Genomic DNA, 21,682 nt, shown 5'->3' with positions numbered 1-21,682 from the left:
ATTTCCTTGAGATCTGATGGGAGGGCATTCCACAGGGTGGGCGCCACCACTGAGAAGACCCTCTGCCTGGTTTCTTGTAACCTCACTTCTTGCAGGGAGGGAACTGCCAAAAAGCCCTCGGTGCTGGACCTCAGTGTCTGGGCAGAACGATGGGGGTGGAGACTCTCCTTTAGGTCTACTGGGCCAAGGCTGTTTAGGGCTTTCAAGGTCAACTCCGACACTTTGAATTGTGCTCGGAAATGTCCTGGGAGCCAATGTAGGTTTTTTGGGACCCCTGTTATATGGTCTCCCAGGGAGGGAACCGCCAGAAGGCCCTTGGGAGCTAGATCTCAGTGTCGCGCCCCCCTCCCCAAGAGCCCCCCCCCGGCATACCTGAGCACTGCTCAGCCGGCTCCAGTCTGCGGAGAGGTAGAATCGCACGCCCTCGATGGATCCCTCCAGAGTGGCTCCTCGGATGATCAGCACCACGATGACCACGTAGGGGAAGGTCGCTGTGAAGTAGACCACCTGGGTGGGGAGACGAGGGACGGGCTCTGAGCGGGGGGTGTGTGTGTAAAAAGGTAAAGGGACCCCTGACCATTAGGTCCAGTCATGACCGACTCTGGGGTTGCGGCGCTCATCTCGCTTTATTGGCCAAGGGAGCTGGCGTACAGCTTCCGGGTCATGTGGCCAGCAGGACTAAGCCGCTTCTGGTGAACCAGAGCAGCACACGGAAATGCTGTTTACCTTCCGGCCGGAGCGGTACCTATTTATCTACTTGCACTTTGACGTGCTTTCGAACTGCTAGGTTGGCAGGAGCAGGGACCGAGCAACGGGAGCTCACCCCTTTGCGGGGATGCGAACTGCCGACCTTCTGATCAGCAAGTCCTAGGCTCTGTGGTTTAACCCACAGCGCCACCCACGTCCCTTGTGTGTGTGTGTGTTAGGATATTGATAATCTGTTCCACCTTAAAACCGATGTGTGGATTGCTGTATGTCACATGCCTGTTTACACTCCAGCACAGCTTGCTGGGAACTTCCATTTGTGTGTATAGCTATTGCCTTTGCTGCCTGCTCCTGGACACGAAGGGGAGAAGACATGTTTTTTCCTTTGTCCTGATGTATGCTGAATAAAATGCCTGTAAATATGCTCTCACAGCCGTCTCCTGCCACTTCTGTCTGCGCAGTGTTATTTATTCTGCTGATTAGAGCGTGCTCCAGCTTCTGAAGCTGTGGGTCGCTGTTTCATGCTAAGCCAAGGACTGGAGATCGTCCAGCTTACCAGCTGGTGGGTTGGAGCCAGCTGGGGGCTTGCAAATTGCCCCCGTTTCCTTGGATGCATCCCAACAGCCAGCCCCATACCCCCCCAGCAGGAGCTCAAGGGAGGGGAGAGCAGGGGAGGCAAGGGATTGACACCCCCCATTTGGGCACCCAGAGCCTTAGCGAGGGAGGGGGAGATGGACAGGTGATGACTGACAGCATTTGGGGGGGGCAGGAGATGGCAGGTGATGAGGGAAGGACCGTAGCTCAGCGGCAGACCACTGGCTTGGGATGCAGATGGTCCCAGGTTCAATCCACCTACTGGCGTCTTCAGGTATGGCTGGAAGAGACTCCTGCCTGAAGACCTGGGAAGCTGTTGCTGCCAGCCAGTGCAGACAATACTGGCCTAGGTAGGCCATTGGTTTGACTCAGTATCAGGAGATATGACTGGCAAGGGATTTGGTGTATAATATACAGTTGTCAGCATGGGGAAAATTATGGAAAGAGGATTCCAAATGATGAGGACTAGAAACTTTGTTTTATTTTCTGAAGGACGATGTCTCTCACAGATGTCCCCCCCCCCACAAGTCGCTCACCTTTCCTGAGCTGTGGATTCCCTTGAGCATGCACAGAAAGATGACCAGCCAGGCAAGCAGCAGACACAGGGCCAGCGGCCATCTCACGGGGCCAGGGTCACCCAAGCCGGTGCTGTGGACCACGCCAAGGACCTGTTCGCTGGGAAGAACAAGCGGAAAGGCTGGAGACAGGAGGCCGTCTGGGGGATGGCACACTCCATCCCCAACCAGCCCCCTTTCTCCACGCCCAGCCCAAGACAAAACCCAAAAGACAAAGTCCAGCTCGGCCCCCTATTTCCCCCCCAGTGGCCAACCTGCAGGAACGGCGGTCAGGCGGTCAGCTCTGAGCTCCTTGCCCCAGGTAACCCCAAGGGGACCTTCAGGGAACAACAATGGTAAATAAAAACAGCACTCACTTCCAGAAGGCTTCGCTGGCGCTGACTCGAGAGGCATTGCCCCAGGATTCGTTCTGAAATGGTAGCAAAGCAGTTGAGCAAAGTGAATTTGCACCGTTCCCCGCCTCCTCATTCAATCCCCAACAACAACCCTTCGAGGTGGGCCGAGAGGCAGTGACTGTCCGGCCCCCCAGAGTCGCCCAGCAAAGGCAAGTTCCTGCCCTGCACTTCGCTGACCCCCGAACCTGTTCCCCAAGAATTTCTGCTGCGGGAAGGTGGCTCACTGGTGCGACAGAACCCTTTGCTTCCTGGACGGCAGGGGGTTGGGCTAGGAGACCTTTGGGTTCTCTTCTGATTCTATAAAGTTATGTTTCCAGGCAAAATGTTGCACAGGATATGATACAATACAATAATCTTTATTGTCCCATACAGAACAATGAAATTGAAAAAATCTACATCAGACATTCAAAAACCCACAAGCCTGCTATCCCAGCTATCCCAGCCTGGTTAGCCCCCTAAAAACTCTGATACCCCATTTTTAAAATACAATATACTCCCACAGAGACTCCTTACACTGCGTTTAAAACCAAAATCGCACTTGGATAGAAACTGTTTCTCAGGTAGCTAGTCCTAGTCTTTATAACCCTGTACTTTCTTCCAGAAGGCAGAAGCTGACAGAGATCATTTCCGGGGTGCGCACTATCCTGCACTATCTCTGCAGCTTTCTTATGACACCTGGAAGCGTAGATTTGATCCAAGGTGGGAAGAGGGGTGGGGAGACCCTCTCCCACACACACACACACACACACACCCTGCTCCCTAATTGCACCTGAAACTGGCAGAGGTGGGCGTTTTGTGGGGCATCGCAGGACCAGGGCAGGGGGCTTTGCAAAGACATGCCCAGGTAATAGAACGTCCAGGCAATGATGATGTTGTAGTAGAGAGAGACCAGCGAGGAGACCAGCAACATTCCGATCCCAATCCCTGCAGAGGAAGAGGAGGGGAAATCAATCGTAGAATCACAGAATGGAAGAGTTGGAAAGGACCACAAGGGTCATCTAATAATAATAATAATAATAATTTATTATTTAACGTCTTTCCTTCTGCAGTGCTGGATGGCAGGTTGAGGGGAGTTCCCTACCAGGACAGACTTTGCTCGTGTGCTCAAGACATCGATTCTCTAAAACATATTTTGCTGCCCTGTGCGAAATATGAGCAAGCCAGGGCTGAAATGGTACCTTTCCCGGTAAAATCAGAGGCTCACTAAGTCAGGTTCCTATTGGAAGACCGGACAAACGCTAGAACATTAGCAGGGGCGAAGTTTTTATTGGTGGTTGCAAGAACCAATGATCCCTATCTTTAATTCTGAACAAAATGCTTGTTTAGCCTGGAGGTAGGCTGTCTGAATTGTGCATTGCTCAATCTCTCTAGAGTCTCCTCCAGCACCATAATTCAAAAGCATCAATTCTTCGGCGATCAGCCTTCTTTATGGTCCAGCTCTCACTTCCATACAGCACTACTGGGAAAACCATGGCTTTAACTATATGGACCTTAGTTGGCAAGGTGATGTCTCTGCTTTTTAAGATGCTGTCCAGGTTTTTCACTGCTTTTCTCCCAAGAAGCAGGCGTCTTTTAATTTCATGGAGAAAGACAGGAGGAGCTACAAAGGGTGAGAAGCCCACCAGGTATTCTCAGGAGTTTGCTAACACAGCTGTTGCAGATTTAGCTGTGGTTAGTGGCTGGACACAGGTCTTGAAACCTGGAGTCTTGAAAGGGGTACAAGGTTTGTCCTCAAGGGATGGGAAACCAGGCCCCCCCAAAAAACAACCCTTTAAGGCGGTTTGCAAGAGAGATAAAGGAATCAATTGATCACTATGGAAATACTAACAGCAATACTTTTCAAGCTGCACCTGGGAGCACCTACCTTTCAAGAGGGGGCAGCACTTCCAGACGGTGATGGGTCCTGCGGCGCCATATTGGCCCAGGCTCAGCTCCATCAAGAAGAGAGGCAGCCCAGTGAAGAGAAGCATTATGGCGTACGGGATCAGGAACACCCCTGTGGGACGCAAGGCAGGCCTTTAGTCAGGGATTGGGGGAGCAAACCCCCAAAATTGTGCATGGCTTAATTCGACTAAGCAGGACGACTGATTCCCCCTTGTTTTAAGCAGATGTTCAGGATTGGTGCCATGGAATAGCAGTTTTCAGATTGGAGAAAAGGCCAGGAAGAGGCGACATGATCGAAGTTTAAAAAATTAAGCATTGCAAGGAGAGAGCAGACACAGGAAAAGTTTCCCCCCTCTCCCATAATGCTAAAAGTTGTGGATGTCTAATAATAATAATAATAATAATAATAATAATAATAATTTATTTGTACCCCGCCCATCTGGCTGGGTCTCCCCAGCCACTCTGGGCAGCTTCCAACAAAGAATAAAAATACATTAAAATGTATTAAAATGCACCACTCTGGCCAGACAGTCTGCGGGCAGGAAGGGTCTCAGCCTGCGTACCAGGTGGAGCTGATAAACAGCTGCCCTGGACACAGATTTGACCTGTGCCTCCATGGACAGCTGCGAGTCCAAAATGACTCCCAGGCTGCGCACCTGGTCCTTCAGGGGCACAGGTGCCCCATTCAGGACCAGGGAGTCCCCCACACCTGCCCGCCCCCTGTCCCCCCAAAACAGTACTTCTGTCTTGTCAGGATTCAGTGAAGCTGAATGTGGGGAGATTCAGGACAGAGAAAAGGAAGGACTTCTTTGTGCAGTGCAGAGTTAAACTGTGGAACTCCCTGCCACAGGAGGCAGCAATGGCCACCAACTTGGATGGCTTTGAAAGAGGATTGGGCAAATTCATGGGGGAGGAGAGGGCTAGCAATGGCTCCTAGTCACAATGGCTATCAACATACGGAGGGCACCAGGTTGGCTAAGGCCGACCCGTTCCTCTTTGCAATGCATCAAGCTTAAAAGGCGTTTAGGCCCTCCAGCTGCATCTGCCGGAACATCCAACGAGGGCGGAAACTGCAGAGATGTTGGTGACGAAACGCAGAAGGATTTCCCAAGATCTGAAGCCTGGGGCCTGGTTTGCTGCAAGTGCCGGGGGCCTGCACTTTCAATTTCTCCTTTATATTCTGGAGGTTTGTGGAACTGCCTGGTGGGATGCAGAGAAAATACCCGCCACTCTTGGGACCTGCTCTCTGCTTTGCCTTCTAAAGTTTAAGACCGTTGGAAAAGGGATGTTTTGCAAGTCTTTCCCTGTGCGGTCCATTTCCCAGAAGAGGAGCAGCCTCAGTGTGCTGCCAGGGCAAGCTCAACTGCAGCTGCTTTAGGGTGGCAGCACCGGAGGGTACGATGGGGAAAGATGGGCACCAGCCTCTCCTTGGGGCGAGGCTGCAAAGTCCCGCGAAACCACAGGAGGGAAGATGCAGAGATGCAGAAACAGAAGCTGTGAATCCTCCTAAAAGCGCACAGATTCTGTGCCCTGGCTGTAAAATTGGCTTAAGTTTCCCCTGAAGGAGCAGGTTCATAGCTTGGGGGTCCTCCTGGATCCTTTGCTGTCGCTTGAGGTTCAGGTGGCCTCAGTGGCCCGGAGTGCCTTCCATCAGCTTCAGCTGGTGGAGGGATAGCATCACTACTGTTGCCTATGCTCTGGTAACTTCAAGGTTAGATAACTGCAATGTGTTATAAGTAGGGCTGCCTCTGAAGACGGTTTGGAAACTTCAGCTGGTGCAGAATTCAGCAGCCAGGTTGCTCTCAGGAGCAAGACGGTTTGAGCCTATTGCACCAATCCTGGTCTGACTGCACTGGCTACTGATTTGTTTCCGGGCCCAATTCAAAGTGCTAGTTTTGACCTATAAAGCCTTTAATGGCTCAGGACCACAATACTTCCTCCCATATCAACCTAGCCGGACCCTGAGATCATCTTCCGAGGCCCTTCTTCATGTGCCTCCTCCTCAAGAGGTCTGGAGGGAGGCAACACGAGAACGGGTCCTTCTCTGCAGTGGCTCCCCTTCTGTGGAATGCTCTCCCCAGGGAAGTTTGCCTGGCACCTTCATTATACACCTTTAGGCGCCAAGCAAAAACGTTCCTTTTCAACCAGGCCTTTGGTTGACCTGACCAACATCCCATACCCTTTTAAAATGTGGTTTTTTTGGGAGAGGTGTATTATTGGGTTATTGCTTTTATTTTTATTTTATATCCTGTGATCCTTTTATGTGAACCGCCCTGAGACATCCGGGTATAGGGCGGTATATAAATTAAATAAATACATACATACATACATACATACATACATACATACATACATACTGTATTTTTTGCTCCATAAGATGCACTTTTTTCTTCCTAAAAAGTAAGGTGAAATGTCTGTGCGTCTTATGGAGCGAATGCGTGGTCCCTGGAGCTGAATTGCCCAAGGGCGAAAAGCAGATCATGCTTTCTTTTTGAAAGAGGGAAGTGGGTGTTGAAACAAAGCTGCTGATTGGCATGCGCTCGTGAGTGAGATAAGGGATGATAGCAATAAAGGAGGCTGCCTGGGAGGGGGGAGGAAAAGACAGCAAACTTGCAAAGGGGGGAAACAAGAAGACTAAAGCAATGAGGAGAGAAATTAGAAGAAAAGGAGGAGCAAAAACTGCTCCAGCTAAGGAAAAGACACTAAGGAAAGCAAGAGGAAAGGGAGTGTTGAAAGGAAACAGCTGATCAGCAAGCGATTGGGAGGGAGATAAGGGACGTGATAAAGGAGGCTGCCTGGGAGGGGGGAGGTAAAAGCCCATGGATCCTCAGGATTTTTGCATTGGGTCACCCCAAATTCACCATCAGATCACATAGCATGTCCATGGCTACAGCCTGCACCAAAAAAATTACGCATCCACTGTTTTGTGGGGTCGCAATGGCGCAAAAACATGGTTACAAAGCACGGATCCACATGGATTCTCAGGATTTTTGCATTGGGCTACCCCAAACTGACCGTCAAATCACATGTCTGTCGCCACAGCATGAACCACAAAAATCATACATCCGCTGTTTCGTTCAGAATATTTTTTCCTTGTTTTCCTCCTCTAAAAACTAGGTGCATCTTATGGAGCGAAAAATACGGTAAATAATAAATGACCAAGAGCAAGCCATGGAGCTCAGCCAAGGACCTAGCTCCCCACCCTCTGCCTCAGGCTCTCCAGCCGCCACCCTGGGGACTAGAAGCATGAGGCGCCTCTTTGCCAAGAGCATCCGAGCCACTCACCGCCTCCATTGCGATAGCAGAGATACGGAAACCTCCACACGTTGCCCAGCCCCACGCAGTACCCGACGCAGGAGAGGAGGAACTCGTACTTCCCTCCCCACGTCCCCCGGGGCTGGCTGGGCTCAGGGGACGGGGTCACCGGCTGGATCTGGAAGGAGAGCTGGCTCTGGGCGGGACGGGCAGGAGACGGGGGGATCCCCTCCAGGGGCACCCCGTTCATCAGGATGGCACCTCCCGGCGGCTGGAGGAGAAAGAAGGAGGGTCACCGGAAATCGAGGCAGGAAGGAGGCGCTGCAAAAAAAGGCTGCAGCATTTCATTTCAGACTTTTTTTTAAAAAAAGTATATCTTCATTGATTTAAAATAAATACATTTATGGGAAAACAGACAAATAAAACAAATAAACAAGCATACAATCAGACAAACAAATAATGGAGAAATCAAACAAACAACCACAACATACGAAACAACAAAATTAGTATAACTAACATCACTTATAATCCCGATACTGAAATCAATTATCAAACTTATAAAGAAAAAAATTAAAAATGACTTCCAATTAATCTCACTGTACTTTATCAATTACCTTATACCGCACAGTTGCATATTTCTTATATAGTCTCTTTTTACCTCCCTACTAACTTATATTGATGCAATACAAGGATCAGTCTAGTTCTGCCAAGATGTTTCCTTTTGTACCATCATTTTTTAAGTATTCTTTAAAGATTCTCCACTCCTTATAGACTTTTTGTTTCAGTTGGCCTCTTATCCTTCCTGTCGCCTTCGCTAGCTGCAGATATTCTACCATTAGGTTTTTCAGTAGCAAGGAATTGGAAAAATACAACAATACCCAATACGGCATTTTGAACTTTTTAGCACTGTGGAACAGTCTCCCTCAGGAGATTGTGGACTCTCCTTCCTCGGAGGCTTTTAAGCAGAGGATGGGTGACCATCTGTCAGGGATGATTTGGCTGAAATTCCTGCATTGCAGTGGGTTGGACTAGATGCCCTCAGGCTCCCTTCCCACTCAACAATTCCTGGAGTCCATGGATTATGAAATAGTACGCAGCTGAAAAAGTTGACAAGAGGAAAAGTTGTCAGGAGTTCAGCCTACGCTCGAGTAGGACCCTGGTAGAGACACATGCCCGACTGGCATGTTTCCTCCCTCCTGGTCGATTGTTCGGGAGCTTCAAAAGCTTTCTTCAGCCCGAACATCACAGCAACCGATGCCAACAGACATAGGCACACTTAGGGATCTGCAGAGTCCTTGCAGCTTGCATTACAGACCTCAGCAATTCAGCATTTTGGCTAATCTACTTTATTTACATATAAACACACATGGAGTACTGCAACGTGGCTCCCTCTCTCTCTAGCATCAGACAGCAAAGAGAAAAAGAACAAAGGACAATAGTCCCACTTCACGGAACACAAACATCCTGTCTTCGTCACTTCCCAGTCTGTGGAGTCAAAACATACACCGTCATGTGAAAGACAACAATCCCATGACTGCAATCATGGAGCAGGAATTCTAACACCATGGAATGGAGGGTGCAGGGCTGTCTTTAGCATATGTGCCGCCGGGGTGCAAAGGTCCGTCCAGCGCCTTCAAATTTAGTTTAGCTCCCGAATTAACTTTTATTATGCTTTTGTCAGACACCACGCTTGCGCCTCATCTCTTGTTTACGAAAGAAGGGGGGGGGAGTGTTTCTCGCTCAGCATTCGTCGTAAAATGCAGAAAAAATGCAGCTCACACCGGAATTCATAGTGTTTTGGATACCCAACTCTGACCAGTCAAAAGATCTGGAGAGCCCCACAGATTACTGAAAGAAGGCAGCAGTCGAGCAACCGCCCCTGGGAGCCCAGCAAATGTCTCTGGTCTGTTTCGCTAGCTTCCTGTCTTGCACCCGCTGCGATTCCCAGAAGTGTCGGGCGGGTCATGCTGAGGGCACCCTGTTGACTCCTCCTGTGGTTGGATCAAGACCACAAGCCCACAGCAGTTCCCAGGAACGAGGTTTCATAACCTGGCGGGTTTTGAGAGCTGCTGGATTCCACAGGTGCAGCGAGAGAAGGGTGGCTTTGCACCCTCAGAGAAGAACTCTGAATCACCCCACCCTCCACCCATAATATAACGATATATTTTAGTGATGCAAGATGGGGGGGAAATGTACGCATTTCCAAAACTGACATGCATACGCATTTTTTAAATTTGTGCCATCTGAAGAAAACAACTAAAATGACACCAATCCAGTCTGACTAAAACATATTTCATTCATTTTTCTTGCCGTAGTACAGTGGACGCTCAGGTTGCGAATGTGATCCGCGCAGGATGCATGTTTGCAACCGCAGCGGTGCGTCTGCACACACAGAGGTTGCGATTCTGTACTTCTGTGCATGTGCAAAGTGTGATTTAGCGCTTCTGCGCATGCGCGACCGCCGAAACAACGCAACCTGAAGTGTCTGTAACCCAAAGTATGACTGTATTTAACTTGCATTCTTATACTTCAACTAATCTAAAACTGTATAATTAAAAAGAACACCAAGGGTTCAGTAAGTAATTATTTTAAGAGAATTTAACAAAAACTCCCTTATATGTGGAATGGGGAAAACGACAAGATTATGATCAGGTTTCCTTTCAATGTATTGATTTCAAAGGTTTCCAAAAGGTATCCAGATTATTTTTTTCCTGGGAAGATTTCCAAAAGCTAAATTTACAAAAATTCCACACCTCAGTTGCTTTACCTCAGCGCCTTCTGTGACTTCATTTGGCCCCTCCTTTGGGGGAGGATTTTAAAAGGAAGTTGGACGGCCAACTCTCTGGGAACTTTATCTGCAATTCCTGCATTGCAGCAGCTAAGTGGGCGGAAGAGGCTGAGGCATCACTGACATTAAAATGCACAAGGGGGAACCAGGCAGACCCTCGCCTTTGTTGTTGCACAGGGCACGCCCCATAAGCGTTTCACTCTTTCAAACTTTTGTATAATCCAGGCAAGAGAGACGGGTTCGAATTTCCACTCAGGCACAACACGCGGTGGGCACCTTCCGCCAGTCACCATCGCTTGGCCTCCATTAACTTGGCCTTCATTTCCTCCAAGGAAACGGATGATAAAAACAGAGAATGGAGAATGGAGAACGATGTGTGCCGCCTTGTGCTTCCCAGAGAACAAGATGGGATTGAAATGCAGTTAAACCCACCAACAAATATTAGGCCGGAGCGAAGCCTCGGCGCTGAGAGCGTGCGGCACAATGCAGAGACTGCCTCTGAGCGCATGCAAAGTGCCTTTCCCTCTTCACAAATTAGATGCACCGTGTATCCGGGTGTGCACGCCCGAGACCCGGGCGCTGTCGGAGACAGGACATATGGCTGGTGTACAGAAGCAGGAGGAGCGAGGGGTCTGTCCATGACCCCGTCACCTGGATAAGCTCCAGTAAGTGGCTCAACAGGCTAGTCCTGTGCATTCGTAGATGCTCTGCTGTCAGAGGCAGCGATACCTGCAAGTATCTGTAGCTGAGAGTCCTAGGAGGGGCGGGGAAGCGCTGCTGCTGTGCTCCTGTCGGTCCTGATTTCGGACCTCGCTTGGGGGCAACTGCTTGGCCACTGGAAGAACAGGATGGTGGACTGCAGGAGCCCCTGGCCTGATCCAGAAGCTCGGCTCTTCTTATCTCTTGCGTCACCATTTAAAGCTCAACCCTTGAATGGTTGTGGCAGCTCAGAAGAACTCAGCTGCGTGATCAAGCCAGTGGTCCGTCTAGTCCGGCATCCTGTTCTCACAGGGGCCAAACCGTGGGAAACCAGCAAGCAGGATTCGAACACAAGACCAATGCTTTCTGCTACTGTGGTTTCCAGCAACTGTCATTCAGAAGCAGACCTTTGGCCAAAGCAGTCTGACCCCCTTTCTCCTTCTGTAATCCTCATAGAACTCTAGCCCAGCGGTTGCCATGAATTTGACTCTGAATTGGTTTTAGAATGAATTGACTTTTGAACAGATTACGCTAGTAGGATTGCAAGAAGTTCTGTAAGCTGAATTATTTGAAATACTGCAAGAAAGATAATGAGGAGAATGATTAGTTAAGGATAATTAAAGGTAATATAGAAATTAAGAAATGCATAATAAGGGATAGAGAACAGAAAATCATCAGAGGCGTTGATAGAAGTCTAAAAATATTGTATAAGATGAGAAGTTATGTTGCATGACTGTTGGAACGGATACGTTAAAAAATTAATAAAAATGTATATTACAAAGAAAAAGAAGAATTGATTTTAGAATGTATTTCAATTAATTGATTGTGATTTTATGTAAACTGTGTTACTTTTATTGTTAGCCTCTCTGAGCCCGGCTTCGGCTGCGGAGGGCGGGTTATAAATAAATTATTATTATTATTATTATTTATTATTATTATTATTATTATTATGGCTGCCTCCAACTGCAGGCGCAGAGTTGAACCATCCCATGCTACGTCCGCGTATCCTTCTGAATGTGCACCTAGGAAGAGCCTGGATCTAGGGCTAAAGACCTGTCTAGAAAGACTCACAGAAGTGCAGAGTGGCAAGGGGTCCTGGGGGTCATCTAGTCCAACCCGCTGCGATGGAGGAATCTAGTCTGGCATTCTGTTCACACAGTGGCTCACCAGATGCCCCCAACTGAAGTCTGCAAGTGGGGTGGAGGTCTGTCGGGGTCTCTGCCACCTGGAACTTCCTGAATCCCTATGGATTCAGCCAGGCAGAGGAGCCTTTGAAGGGAAGATTGGTTTCGCAACCTTGAAGATTCGCCGAGCGCTCGCTCACTCTTTTTACTGAATAAATGGGGGTGTGGTGCGCTGTTTTCCTTGCTGCACCAAATGAAAGGCGTTCTGCTCCCCTTTGTGGAAAGGGGCCCAGCTGAGCTGCTGAAAGGAAAGGCAGTGTGACGTGTCCCATTTTCAAAGAGTCCAAGTTACCAAACTTCAGAAGAGGAAACAGAGCTGCTCTCGAAAAAGCAACAGGCTGCCCGGTTAACCCTTCAGTCCCAGGCTTCCGGCGAAGGCATGCAAGCACCCCGGTGAGGCAGGGGAACCCCGCTCCACTCCCTCCGGGCTCCCAGGGCAGAAAAATGGTGCGGACTTGGTTCAATTCCAGCAGCCCACCCTCAACTCTCTGCAATGCCTGGGAGAATCAGTTGCCTTGGCAGCACCACTGCACCCCATCTGGTCACAGAAGCCAGAGCGAAATGTCTTGGGTCAGGCCGACCAAGAAAAAGATGGACAGTGAAGGACTGAGGGGCCAGGGAGACACGCCAATCCAGACTATTGGATCTGGTGGCAATTTAAAGCCATTGAAGCTGGGAAAGGGGGTGGGTGCCAGCCTAGGAAAGGAGGGCCTTCTCTGTGGTAGCCCCTAAGTTGTGGCACTCGCTTCGCCTGGCATCCTCATCACTCAGGTTTCGGCGAAGGCGGAAGACTCGCCCCTTGACCCCAGCTGTTGACATCTGAGATTTGTACTTTAAGGACTTGCCTTTGTTCTGTCATTTTGTTTTAAGCTTTTTTTTTAAAAAAATTGTCCAATATTTTTTATTAGTTTTCCAAATTTCTATCAAATCAATACAAAATCACATTAAATTTAATCCAATTTTTCCATTGACTTCCCACTCGTTAATGGGTCCCTTCTTTTCTCTAATTACTGCTTTATAAAAAAGAATAAAAAATAATGTAACATAAAGCAGCAAATATTGTAACAATATTGTGTTGTATCTTACAATAATATTATATCTTAATATTAGGATCGTTGCACTCTTTAGGTGAAGGGCAGGTACTAAATTGCAACAACAATAATTTGATTGGATTCTGGGCTCACGAGTGGCAGAAGACAACCATCTCTTGCCTTGGCTGAAGTTTCGGCCTCAATTTGGGAGAGAAAAACAAGCAGCAATCTGTTTTCACCACCTACCCAGGATATTTGCACCTGACCAAGTAACTGACCAGCTCCTTCTCACAACCACTGGTGCAGTTTCTGGTGCCACACCTACAAGGCAGAACTCTTTCCTATTTGCACTTGAGTAAGCTCTCAATTAAAGCTATGGTTTTCCCAGTAGTGATGTATGGAAGTGAGAGCTGGACCATAAAGAAGGCTGATCGCTGAAGAATGGATGCTTTTGAATTCTGGTGCTGGAGGAGACTCTTGAGAGTCCCATGGACTGCAAGAAGAACAAACCTCTCCATTCTTAAGGAAATCAGCCCTGAGTGCTCACTGGAAGGACAGATCGTGAAGCTGAGGCTCCAATACTTTGGCCACCTCATGAGAAGAGAAGACTCCCTGGAAAAGACCCTGATGTTGGGAAAGATGGAGGGCACAAGGAGAAGGGGACGACAGAGGACGAGATGGTGGGACAGTGTTCTCGAAGCTACCAGAATGAGTTTGACCAAACTGCGGGAGGCAGTGGAAGACAGGAGTGCCTGGCATGCTCTGGTCCAGGGGGTCACGAAGAGTCAGACATGACTAAATGACTAAACAACAACAATATATATACACCTATCTATCTATCTATCTATCTATCTATCTATCATCTATCAACAAAGTGGGTTGAGAGCTGATAATTATTTTCTTTTCTCAGGCAGTGGAAGACAGGAGTGCCTGGCGTGCTCTGGTCCGTGGGGTCACGAAGAGTCGGACACGACTAAACAACAACAATGCTCTGACAATTTGTCAGAAAGTTCTTCCTGATATTTAGTCAGGATTCTTTCTTGTAGCTTGAATCCATTGCTTCGAGCCCTACCCTCCAGAGCAGGAGAAAACAAACTTGCTCTAAAATCTTCCGGGTGATATCTAAAGATGGCTCTCGTATCTCCTCTCAGTCTCCTCTTTTCCAGGCTAAACAGACCCAGCTCCTTCAACCGTTCCTCATCAGGCTTGGTTTCCAGATCATCCTGGTCGCCCTCCTCTGCACATATTCCAGCTTGTCAACATCCTCCTTAAATTGTGGCATCCAGGACTGGACCCAAGACTCCAAATGTGGTCTGACCAAGGCAGAACAGAACGGGACTATGATTTCCCTTGATCTGGATTCTAGACTTCTGTTGATGCAGCCTAGAATAGCATTACCTTGTTGTTGTTTTTTGCTGATGTTGCATCAAACTGTTTCTTACCATCTCTTTCATGTTGTTTTGCTTGCTGGCTGCTTTGGATAGATGTTTGCCCAGGAAACCAACTTAGCAACATTTTAATTAAAAATAAATAAATAAAGGGAGACAAGCTGGCATTCCTGAGAGAGGGAGGGTTCCCTTCACAGTACGCCGGAGTCAGACCAGATGCAACAACTTCCACGTTGGGCACCTGTCGTGCCACCCCCTTTCGCATAACACAGGTGGGATAGCAGAAATGTGCAGTAGCAGGAAGTTGGATGAAACTGAGGAAGCGACGCCCTGTCTCTCCTCTGACACAGTTCTGCCGTGATTCTCCTGACAGATCCTCAATAACAGGCTGGGTGTGCCACATGAGGAGCTTTTACGGTTCAGATCAGAGCCGGGCATAACGAAAGGTGGAGCTGGGCTTTCACAGGTGGTGTGAACAGGTGAGAACATCAGCAGCGGGAAGGAAAAGAACCACAGGACTGTGGAGCTTGGAAGGGACTCCCATGGTTCATCTATTCCAGCCCCCGCAACGTAGAAATCACAGCTTAAAAAACCCCTAACAGATGGCCACCCAACCTCTGCTTTAAAAGCTCCAGTGAAGAAGAGACCACCATATTTTGGTCGAATGGCTCTTAACAGCCAGAAATTTCTTCCTAAAGTTTAGCTGGAATCTTTGGAAAGGGGAGACTCTGGAGACGAAATCTGGACCGTCCAGGGACTTGGGAAGAATCCTGACCTAGGAGAGAAAGTGGGCGCTGCTGGGGCTCATCTCCATTCTGGAGATCTTGGCTTAGGAGGGGGCAAACGAGATGGGACAGAATCTGGGCAAAAAATAGCCTGACAGCCTTAAAGGAACCCCAAAGCCTGAGTCCCGACGGTGGAGAGATTTTGGGGGCAGTAGCGATAAGCGACCCCACCATCAAAAAAAAAAAAATCCTTCCCACCAGCTGCGCCAGGGAGCGTTTTGCGCGCAGTTGCACACTAGGAGAGATCAGGCACTCTGCACATGCCCAGACGCTCTCGGAAAGCGGCAACCGCCCCCCCCCATAGCAGCACCAAGGGGTCCCGGGGCACCCCCCCACCCCGGCCCGGCCCGCTTCAACCACTAGGTGAGGCTCCCCCTTCACTCACCGGGGCGGCTGCCGGCTGAGCCGGGGTCTGCATGGCTGCGGCGGCGCTTCGGCCCGATGGGGGCCCCTGGGCGCGGCAGACCCGGCGCGGCAGCCCGGCCGGAGAAAGAGGAAGCCGGGCGGGGGGGCGGGGCCGGGGCGGGGCCAGCCAGGCTCACCTGCCCGCCCTCGGCTCACCTGGGCCGGCGGAGGCTCCTCCCCCAGGGTGGGAAGCTTCTCCCAAGCGGCCCCCGTGCGGTCCCTGGGCGGCCCGCGGGGGCCCCTGTCGGAGTCAGGGCTCGGGGGCCGCTTTCTTGGGAAGGAGAATGAAGGCTACCCGGAGCGTGGTGTAGTAGTTAGAGTGTGGGGCTAGAGAGATCAGGGTTCAAATCGGACACCCCGAGGTTCTCCGGGTGCGCGCTTGGGTTGGGGGCTGCCTCTCTGCCATAGCTGTCAATTTACAGATTTGAAAATAAGGGACCAGCAGTCTCGAAAATAAGGGATCAGCAGCCAAAATAAGGGATTTTGGCTTAGTTTATACAGAAATCCGGCACTGATGGAGCCAGGCTGCTTTGGCTGCCACTGACTGTGTTTCGCAGGGGGTTGGGCAGCTGGGCTAGATGATCCTAAGGGTCTACAACTCCCACCAAAGAAGAGGGGCAGACAAAACTGATGAACGACGAGATGGCAAAGCTTCCAGGCAGAATTAGAAACCAGGAAGAGGACCTCTTTAATAAAGAATGGGGAAAGTTTATAATTTAGTTGAAAAGCTATTGTAAAGAGTTCCATACATTGGTAGGATTGACAGAAAACTTGTAGTAAAAATTTGAACTATGGATGGACAAATGATTTATAAAAATAGAGTTATGAAAGGGATGCAGAGGGGGAAATCACTACATTAAGATGCTGCACTGGTTGGAGGGTATGCTAAGCAACATGTCGGGGCTGCCGTCGTCCTGGTGCGAGGAGTTCCATCGGCCCTTCCCTGCCCGAGAGAAGGGGGAAGGGAGAGAATCTCTCGCCCACGCCGCCCATGAGCTGAAATGGGGCGGGGGTCTTCTCTGTTTTGTGTGGAAAGGCTTCCTGCCTGTGCCCGCACCCTTCTCTGGGAGGCTGCCTGCCTGGGATGGAGGGAGGGAGCCTGCTGCATCTTTGGAACGCGCTCCCACCAGATGTCAAAGAGAAAAACAACAACCAGACTTTTAGAAGACATCTGAAGGAAGCCCTGTTTAAAAAGGTAAAGGGAACCCTGACCATTAGGTCCAGTCGCGGACAACTCTGGGGTTGCGACGCTCATCTCGCTATACTGGCTGAGGGAGCCGGCGTACAGCTTTCGGGGCATGTGGCCAGCATGACTAAGCTGCTTCTGGTGAACCAGAGCAGCGCACGGAAATGCCGTTTACCTTCCCGCCGGAGCGGTACCTATTTATCTACTTGCACTTGACGTGCTTTCGAACTGCTAGGTTGGCAGGAGCAGGGACCGAGCAACGGGAGCTCACCCTGTCGCGGGGATTTGAACCGCCGACCTTCTGATCGGCAAGCCCTAGGCTCTGTGGTTAAATAGGTTATTGTATTTTAGTGTTCTGTTGGAAGCTGCCCAGAGTGGCTGGGGAGACCCAGCCAGATGGGCAGAGTATAAATAATAAATTATTATTATTATTATTTCCCCAGGGAGCTTCTCACCTGGGCGCAGTCCCTCCGCCTGGCGTTCCCATCTCCACCCGCCTGGTGACTCAGGGCCCCACCTGCCAGTTAGACGGGGACCCGCCTGGAGCCAGTCAAAAAGGCTCACCCCTGCCTAGCCCAACCCCCTGCTGGTTTATTAAAGTTTATAAACTTATGCTCAGCCTGCAGAACATGCATAGAGAAAAGTTTTCTTCCCTCTCCTAACGCTAGAACTTGTGGGCACCCAATGAAGAGGAGCACAGGAAGATTTGGGAAAGGAAAAAAAATTAAATCCTCCTTCATTCAGCTCATAGTTAGACTATGGAACTCACTCCCACAAGATACAGGGGTGGTCGAAAACATTGTTGTTGTTTAGTCATTTAGTCGTGTCCGCCTCTTCGTGACCCCATGGACCAGAGCATGCCAGGCCCTCCTGTCTTCCACTGCCTCCCGCAGTTTGGTCAAACTCATGCTGGTAGCTTTGAGAACACCGTCCCACCATCTCGTCCTCTGTCACCCCCTTCTCCTTGTGCCCTCCATCTTTTCCAAAACATAAGGGTCTTTTCCAGGGAGTCTTCTCTTCTCCTGAGGTGGCCAAAGTATTGGAGCCTCAGCGTCAGGATCTGTCCTTCCAGTGAGCATTCAGGGCTGATTTCCTTAAGAATGGATCGGTTTGATCTTCTTGCTGTCCATGGGACTCTCAAGAGTCTCCTCAAGCACAAGAATTCAAAAGAATAAATTATTCAGCAAAAACATAGATTAGGCAAGTTCATGGAGTAGGAAAGGACTATGGATGGAGTAGCCCTCAAGAGCCCCTTCCTCCTCCCTGAATTTGCCCAATCCCCTTTCAAAGCCATCCAAGTGGCAGGGAGTTCCACAGTTTAACTCTGCGCTGCATGTCCTGAATCATCCAGCATTCAGCTTCCTTCACCTTGCCATCTCCCTTTAAAGTGCAGCTTGCAGATATTCTGTTTGATTAATTAATTAACCCAGAGCGCAAGTGCTTTGCCTAAAATGCCACGAGACAATGCTCTGTGTTCGGAGTTTGGTCTTCGGCTGGTAGGATCTGAGATATGGGATGTGAAAGTGGCGCGATTGTGAAACAGCATCCTCTGCCGATGAAAGCCGGCCATGGCAGCCGCGGAACGGATTCTGGCAGCAGCAGGAGATGCAGTTCAAAGGGCCTCTTTCATGTCTCTATATCAGTGCATGAGCGCATGGAATGCAGGAAAACAAGCTTTCTATGGACTTGTTTATTAAGTTTGCATCCCGCCCAAAGTGAGCCCGGGGCGGCAACAACTGCTTGCTTTAAAAAAAGAAAAGAAAAAGGAATCCAGCGTTTTCTCATCGGTCCGGTTGTGATAACGTCCTTTCCCATCCACACCCCAAAGTGCACTGACGCTGTACCTATTTTTAGCAGTCATGGCTTGAGGAAGAAGAGCTTGCCTGGATCAGGCCCAAGGGAGCCTGTGTGGTCCAGCCTCTTGCTCTCGCAGGAGCCAACCAGGTGCCTCTTGGGCCAAACCCGCACTCAGGATCCGAGCACAAGAGCATTCAACTTGATGGGAGGTCCAAATTTCCTCTGCCCGCTTTATCAAAGCCATCCATCCTTTCATAAACCTCTACCATGCCTCTTCATACTTGCTTTTTCTCTAAACTAAAAAGTCCCATCCCTGGATCATTTTGGTTTGCCTTTTTCCGAACCTTTCCCAACCCTACAATATCCATTTTGAGTTGAGGCGACCAGAACCCACGGCCCAACGAGCCCAGCGTACTGTTCTCACAGTGGCCGACCAGACGCCCATGACGGGGAGATCGCAAGCAGGATCCGGCTTCAACAGCACTTCTCCCCCTCTGACGGCGGAGGCAAAGCGTAGCCATCCTGGGAACTGTAGTTTGAAAAGGCTACTGAGAACCGTTGAGCTGTCAAGGGAAAACTACAGTTCCCAGGCTTCTTTGGGGATGTGTACAGTGGTACCTCGGGTGAAGTACTTAATTCGTTCCGGAGGTCTGTTCTTAACCTGAAACTGTTCTGAACCTGAAGCACCACTTTAGCTAATGGGGCCTCCCGCTGCCGCTGTGCCGGCACTGCACGATTTCTGTTCTCATCCTGAAGCAAAGTTCTTAACTTGAGGTATTATTTCTGGGTTAGCGGAGTCTGTAACCTGAAGCGTATGTAACCTGAAGCGTATGTAACCTGAGGTACCACTGTATGGGCTTTTAAAGTAATAATAATAATAATAATAATAATAATAATAATAATATTTTATTTATACCCCGCCCATCTGGCTGGGTTTTCCCAGCCACTCTGGGCGGCTTCCAACAAAACACTAGAATACAATAACCTATTAAACATTAAAAGCTTCCCTAAACAGGGCTGCCTTCAGATGTCTTCTAAAAGTTTGGTAGTTATTTTTCTCTTTGACATCTGGTGGGAGGGCGTTCCACAGGGTGGGCGCCACCACCGAGAAGGCCCTCTGCCTGGTTCCCTGCAACCTCACTTCTCGCAGTGAGGGAACCGCCAGAAGGCCCTCGGCGCTGGATCTCAGTGTCCGGGCTGAACGATGGGGGTGGAGACGCTCCTTCAGGTATACTGGACCGAGGCCATTTAGGGCATTAAAGGTCAGCACCAACACTTTGAATTGTGCTCGGAAACGTACTGGGATCCAATGCAGATCTCTCAGGACCGGTGTTATGTGGTCCCAGTGGCCGCTCCCAGTCACCAGTCTAGCTGCCGCATTCTGGATTAGTTGTAGTTTCCGAGTCACCTTCAAAGGTAGCCCCACATAGAGTGCATTGCAGTAGTCCAAGCGGGAGATAACCAGAGCATGCACCACTCTGGCGAGACAGTTCACGGGCAGGTAGGGTCTCAGCCTGCATAGCAGATGGAGCTGGTAAACAGCTGCCCTGGACACAGATTTGACCTGTGCCTCCATGGACAGCTGTGAGTCCAAAATGACTCGCAGGCTGCGCACCTGGTCCTTCAGGGGCACAGTTACCCCATTCAGGACCAGGGAATCCTCCACACCTGCCCGCCTCCTGTCCCCCAAAAACAGTACTTCTGTCTTGTCAGGATTCAACCTATATCTGTTAGCCGCCATCCATTCTCCAACCGCTTCCAGACACTCACGCAGGACCTTCACCGCCTTCACTGGTTCTGATTTAAAAGAGAGGTAGAGCTGGGTATCATCCGCATACTGATGAACACCCAGCCCAAATCCCCTGATGATCCCTCCCAGCGGTTGCATGTAGATGTTGAAAAGCATGGGGGAGAGGACGGAACCCTGAGGCACCCCACAAGTGAGAGCCCAGGGGTCTGAACACTCATCCCCCCCCCCCACTTTCTGAACGCGGCCCAGGAGGAAGGAGCGGAACTACTGTATAACAGTACCCCCAGCTCCCAGCCCCTCTAGATGGTCCAGAAGGATGTTATGGTCGATGGTGTCTGTTATGTACTGAGTTGAATAGGATCCAAACTGCAGCAGTCTGATTGGTCCTAGAACAATAGGATCCAAAATGCAGCAGTCTGATTGGTCCTAGAACAATAGGATTCAGAATGCAGCAGTCTGATTGGTCCTAGAACAATGCAGCAGTATGATTGGTTGGCAGGAACCACCCAATCCTGCTCCAGATAGAAGTGAATCCACAACCTGATTGGCTTACAGTAGAATTCCGGAATTAGCCAATCATGTGCAGCCCATTGTGTAAATAATGTATATAAAGCAGATACTGTGAGGGGACTTTCATTCATTCCTCCTCACCACTATGAACTGAATAAAGAGCATGAAATCACTTTGCGACTCTGAGTATATTTCAGTATCAAAAGCCGCTGAGAGATCCAGCAGAACCATAGCTGTCAAGTGTCCCTTATTTGGCGGGACAGTCCCTTATCCCAGCGCCATGTCCCGCTGCTGTCCCTTATTGATGAGGCTTCGTTTGGCTGCTGGCTGGGTTTTCTGCCTTTGGCTCGGAGGGGCTCAGAAGCTGAACATACCTGTGCCCGGAAAATCCCTTATTTTGGCTGCTGATCCCTTATTTTCAAATCTGTAAGTTGACAGCTATGAGCAGAACTAGGAAACAGCTCTCACCTTTGTCCCTAGTCTGCCGGAGATCATCAACCAGTGCGACCAAGGCAGTTTCAGTCCCATGATGAGGCCTGAATCCCGATTGGAAGGGATCCAAATGGTCTGCATCCACTCGCTCAATCAAGTATGGTGCGGCCGTCCCACTTTGCCTCAGCTTCTTTCTCTGCCCCATTGCAGACACGGCCACTCACCTCAGAGATGGCCTTGCCCCACATGTGCCCACCCAGCCACTTTGAACGGGCGCTGCTTCAGGTGTCAGAAAATGCCCCTCCATCCTGCCTTTGCA

General features: G+C 49.8%; 1 protein-coding gene across 1 annotated transcript in view; it reads right to left on the bottom strand.

Moving 5' to 3' along the window:
- LOC308475160 (sodium-dependent proline transporter-like) overlaps positions 1-15,753 on the bottom strand; it is a 29,392-nt gene extending 13,639 nt beyond the window's left edge. The window contains exons 1-7 of the mRNA XM_081002126.1: positions 15,669-15,753; positions 7,439-7,679; positions 4,134-4,265; positions 3,039-3,193; positions 2,231-2,283; positions 1,836-1,974; positions 373-507 (exon numbers count right to left, since the gene is read on the bottom strand). Coding sequence (XP_080858252.1) covers positions 373-507; positions 1,836-1,974; positions 2,231-2,283; positions 3,039-3,193; positions 4,134-4,265; positions 7,439-7,679; positions 15,669-15,701 — 888 coding nt within the window. The 5' untranslated portion in view covers positions 15,702-15,753. The remainder of the gene's footprint in view (positions 1-372; positions 508-1,835; positions 1,975-2,230; positions 2,284-3,038; positions 3,194-4,133; positions 4,266-7,438; positions 7,680-15,668) is intronic.
- Between the last annotated feature and the right edge of the window lie 5,929 nt (positions 15,754-21,682).

The sequence above is a fragment of the Podarcis pityusensis genome (assembly GCF_964106645.2).
Source record: "Podarcis pityusensis genome assembly, chromosome: 4".
Taxonomy (NCBI): Eukaryota; Metazoa; Chordata; class Lepidosauria; order Squamata; family Lacertidae; genus Podarcis; species Podarcis pityusensis.
Note: the sequence above shows the minus strand (reverse complement) of the source record. Positions and strands in the feature narration are given on the sequence as shown.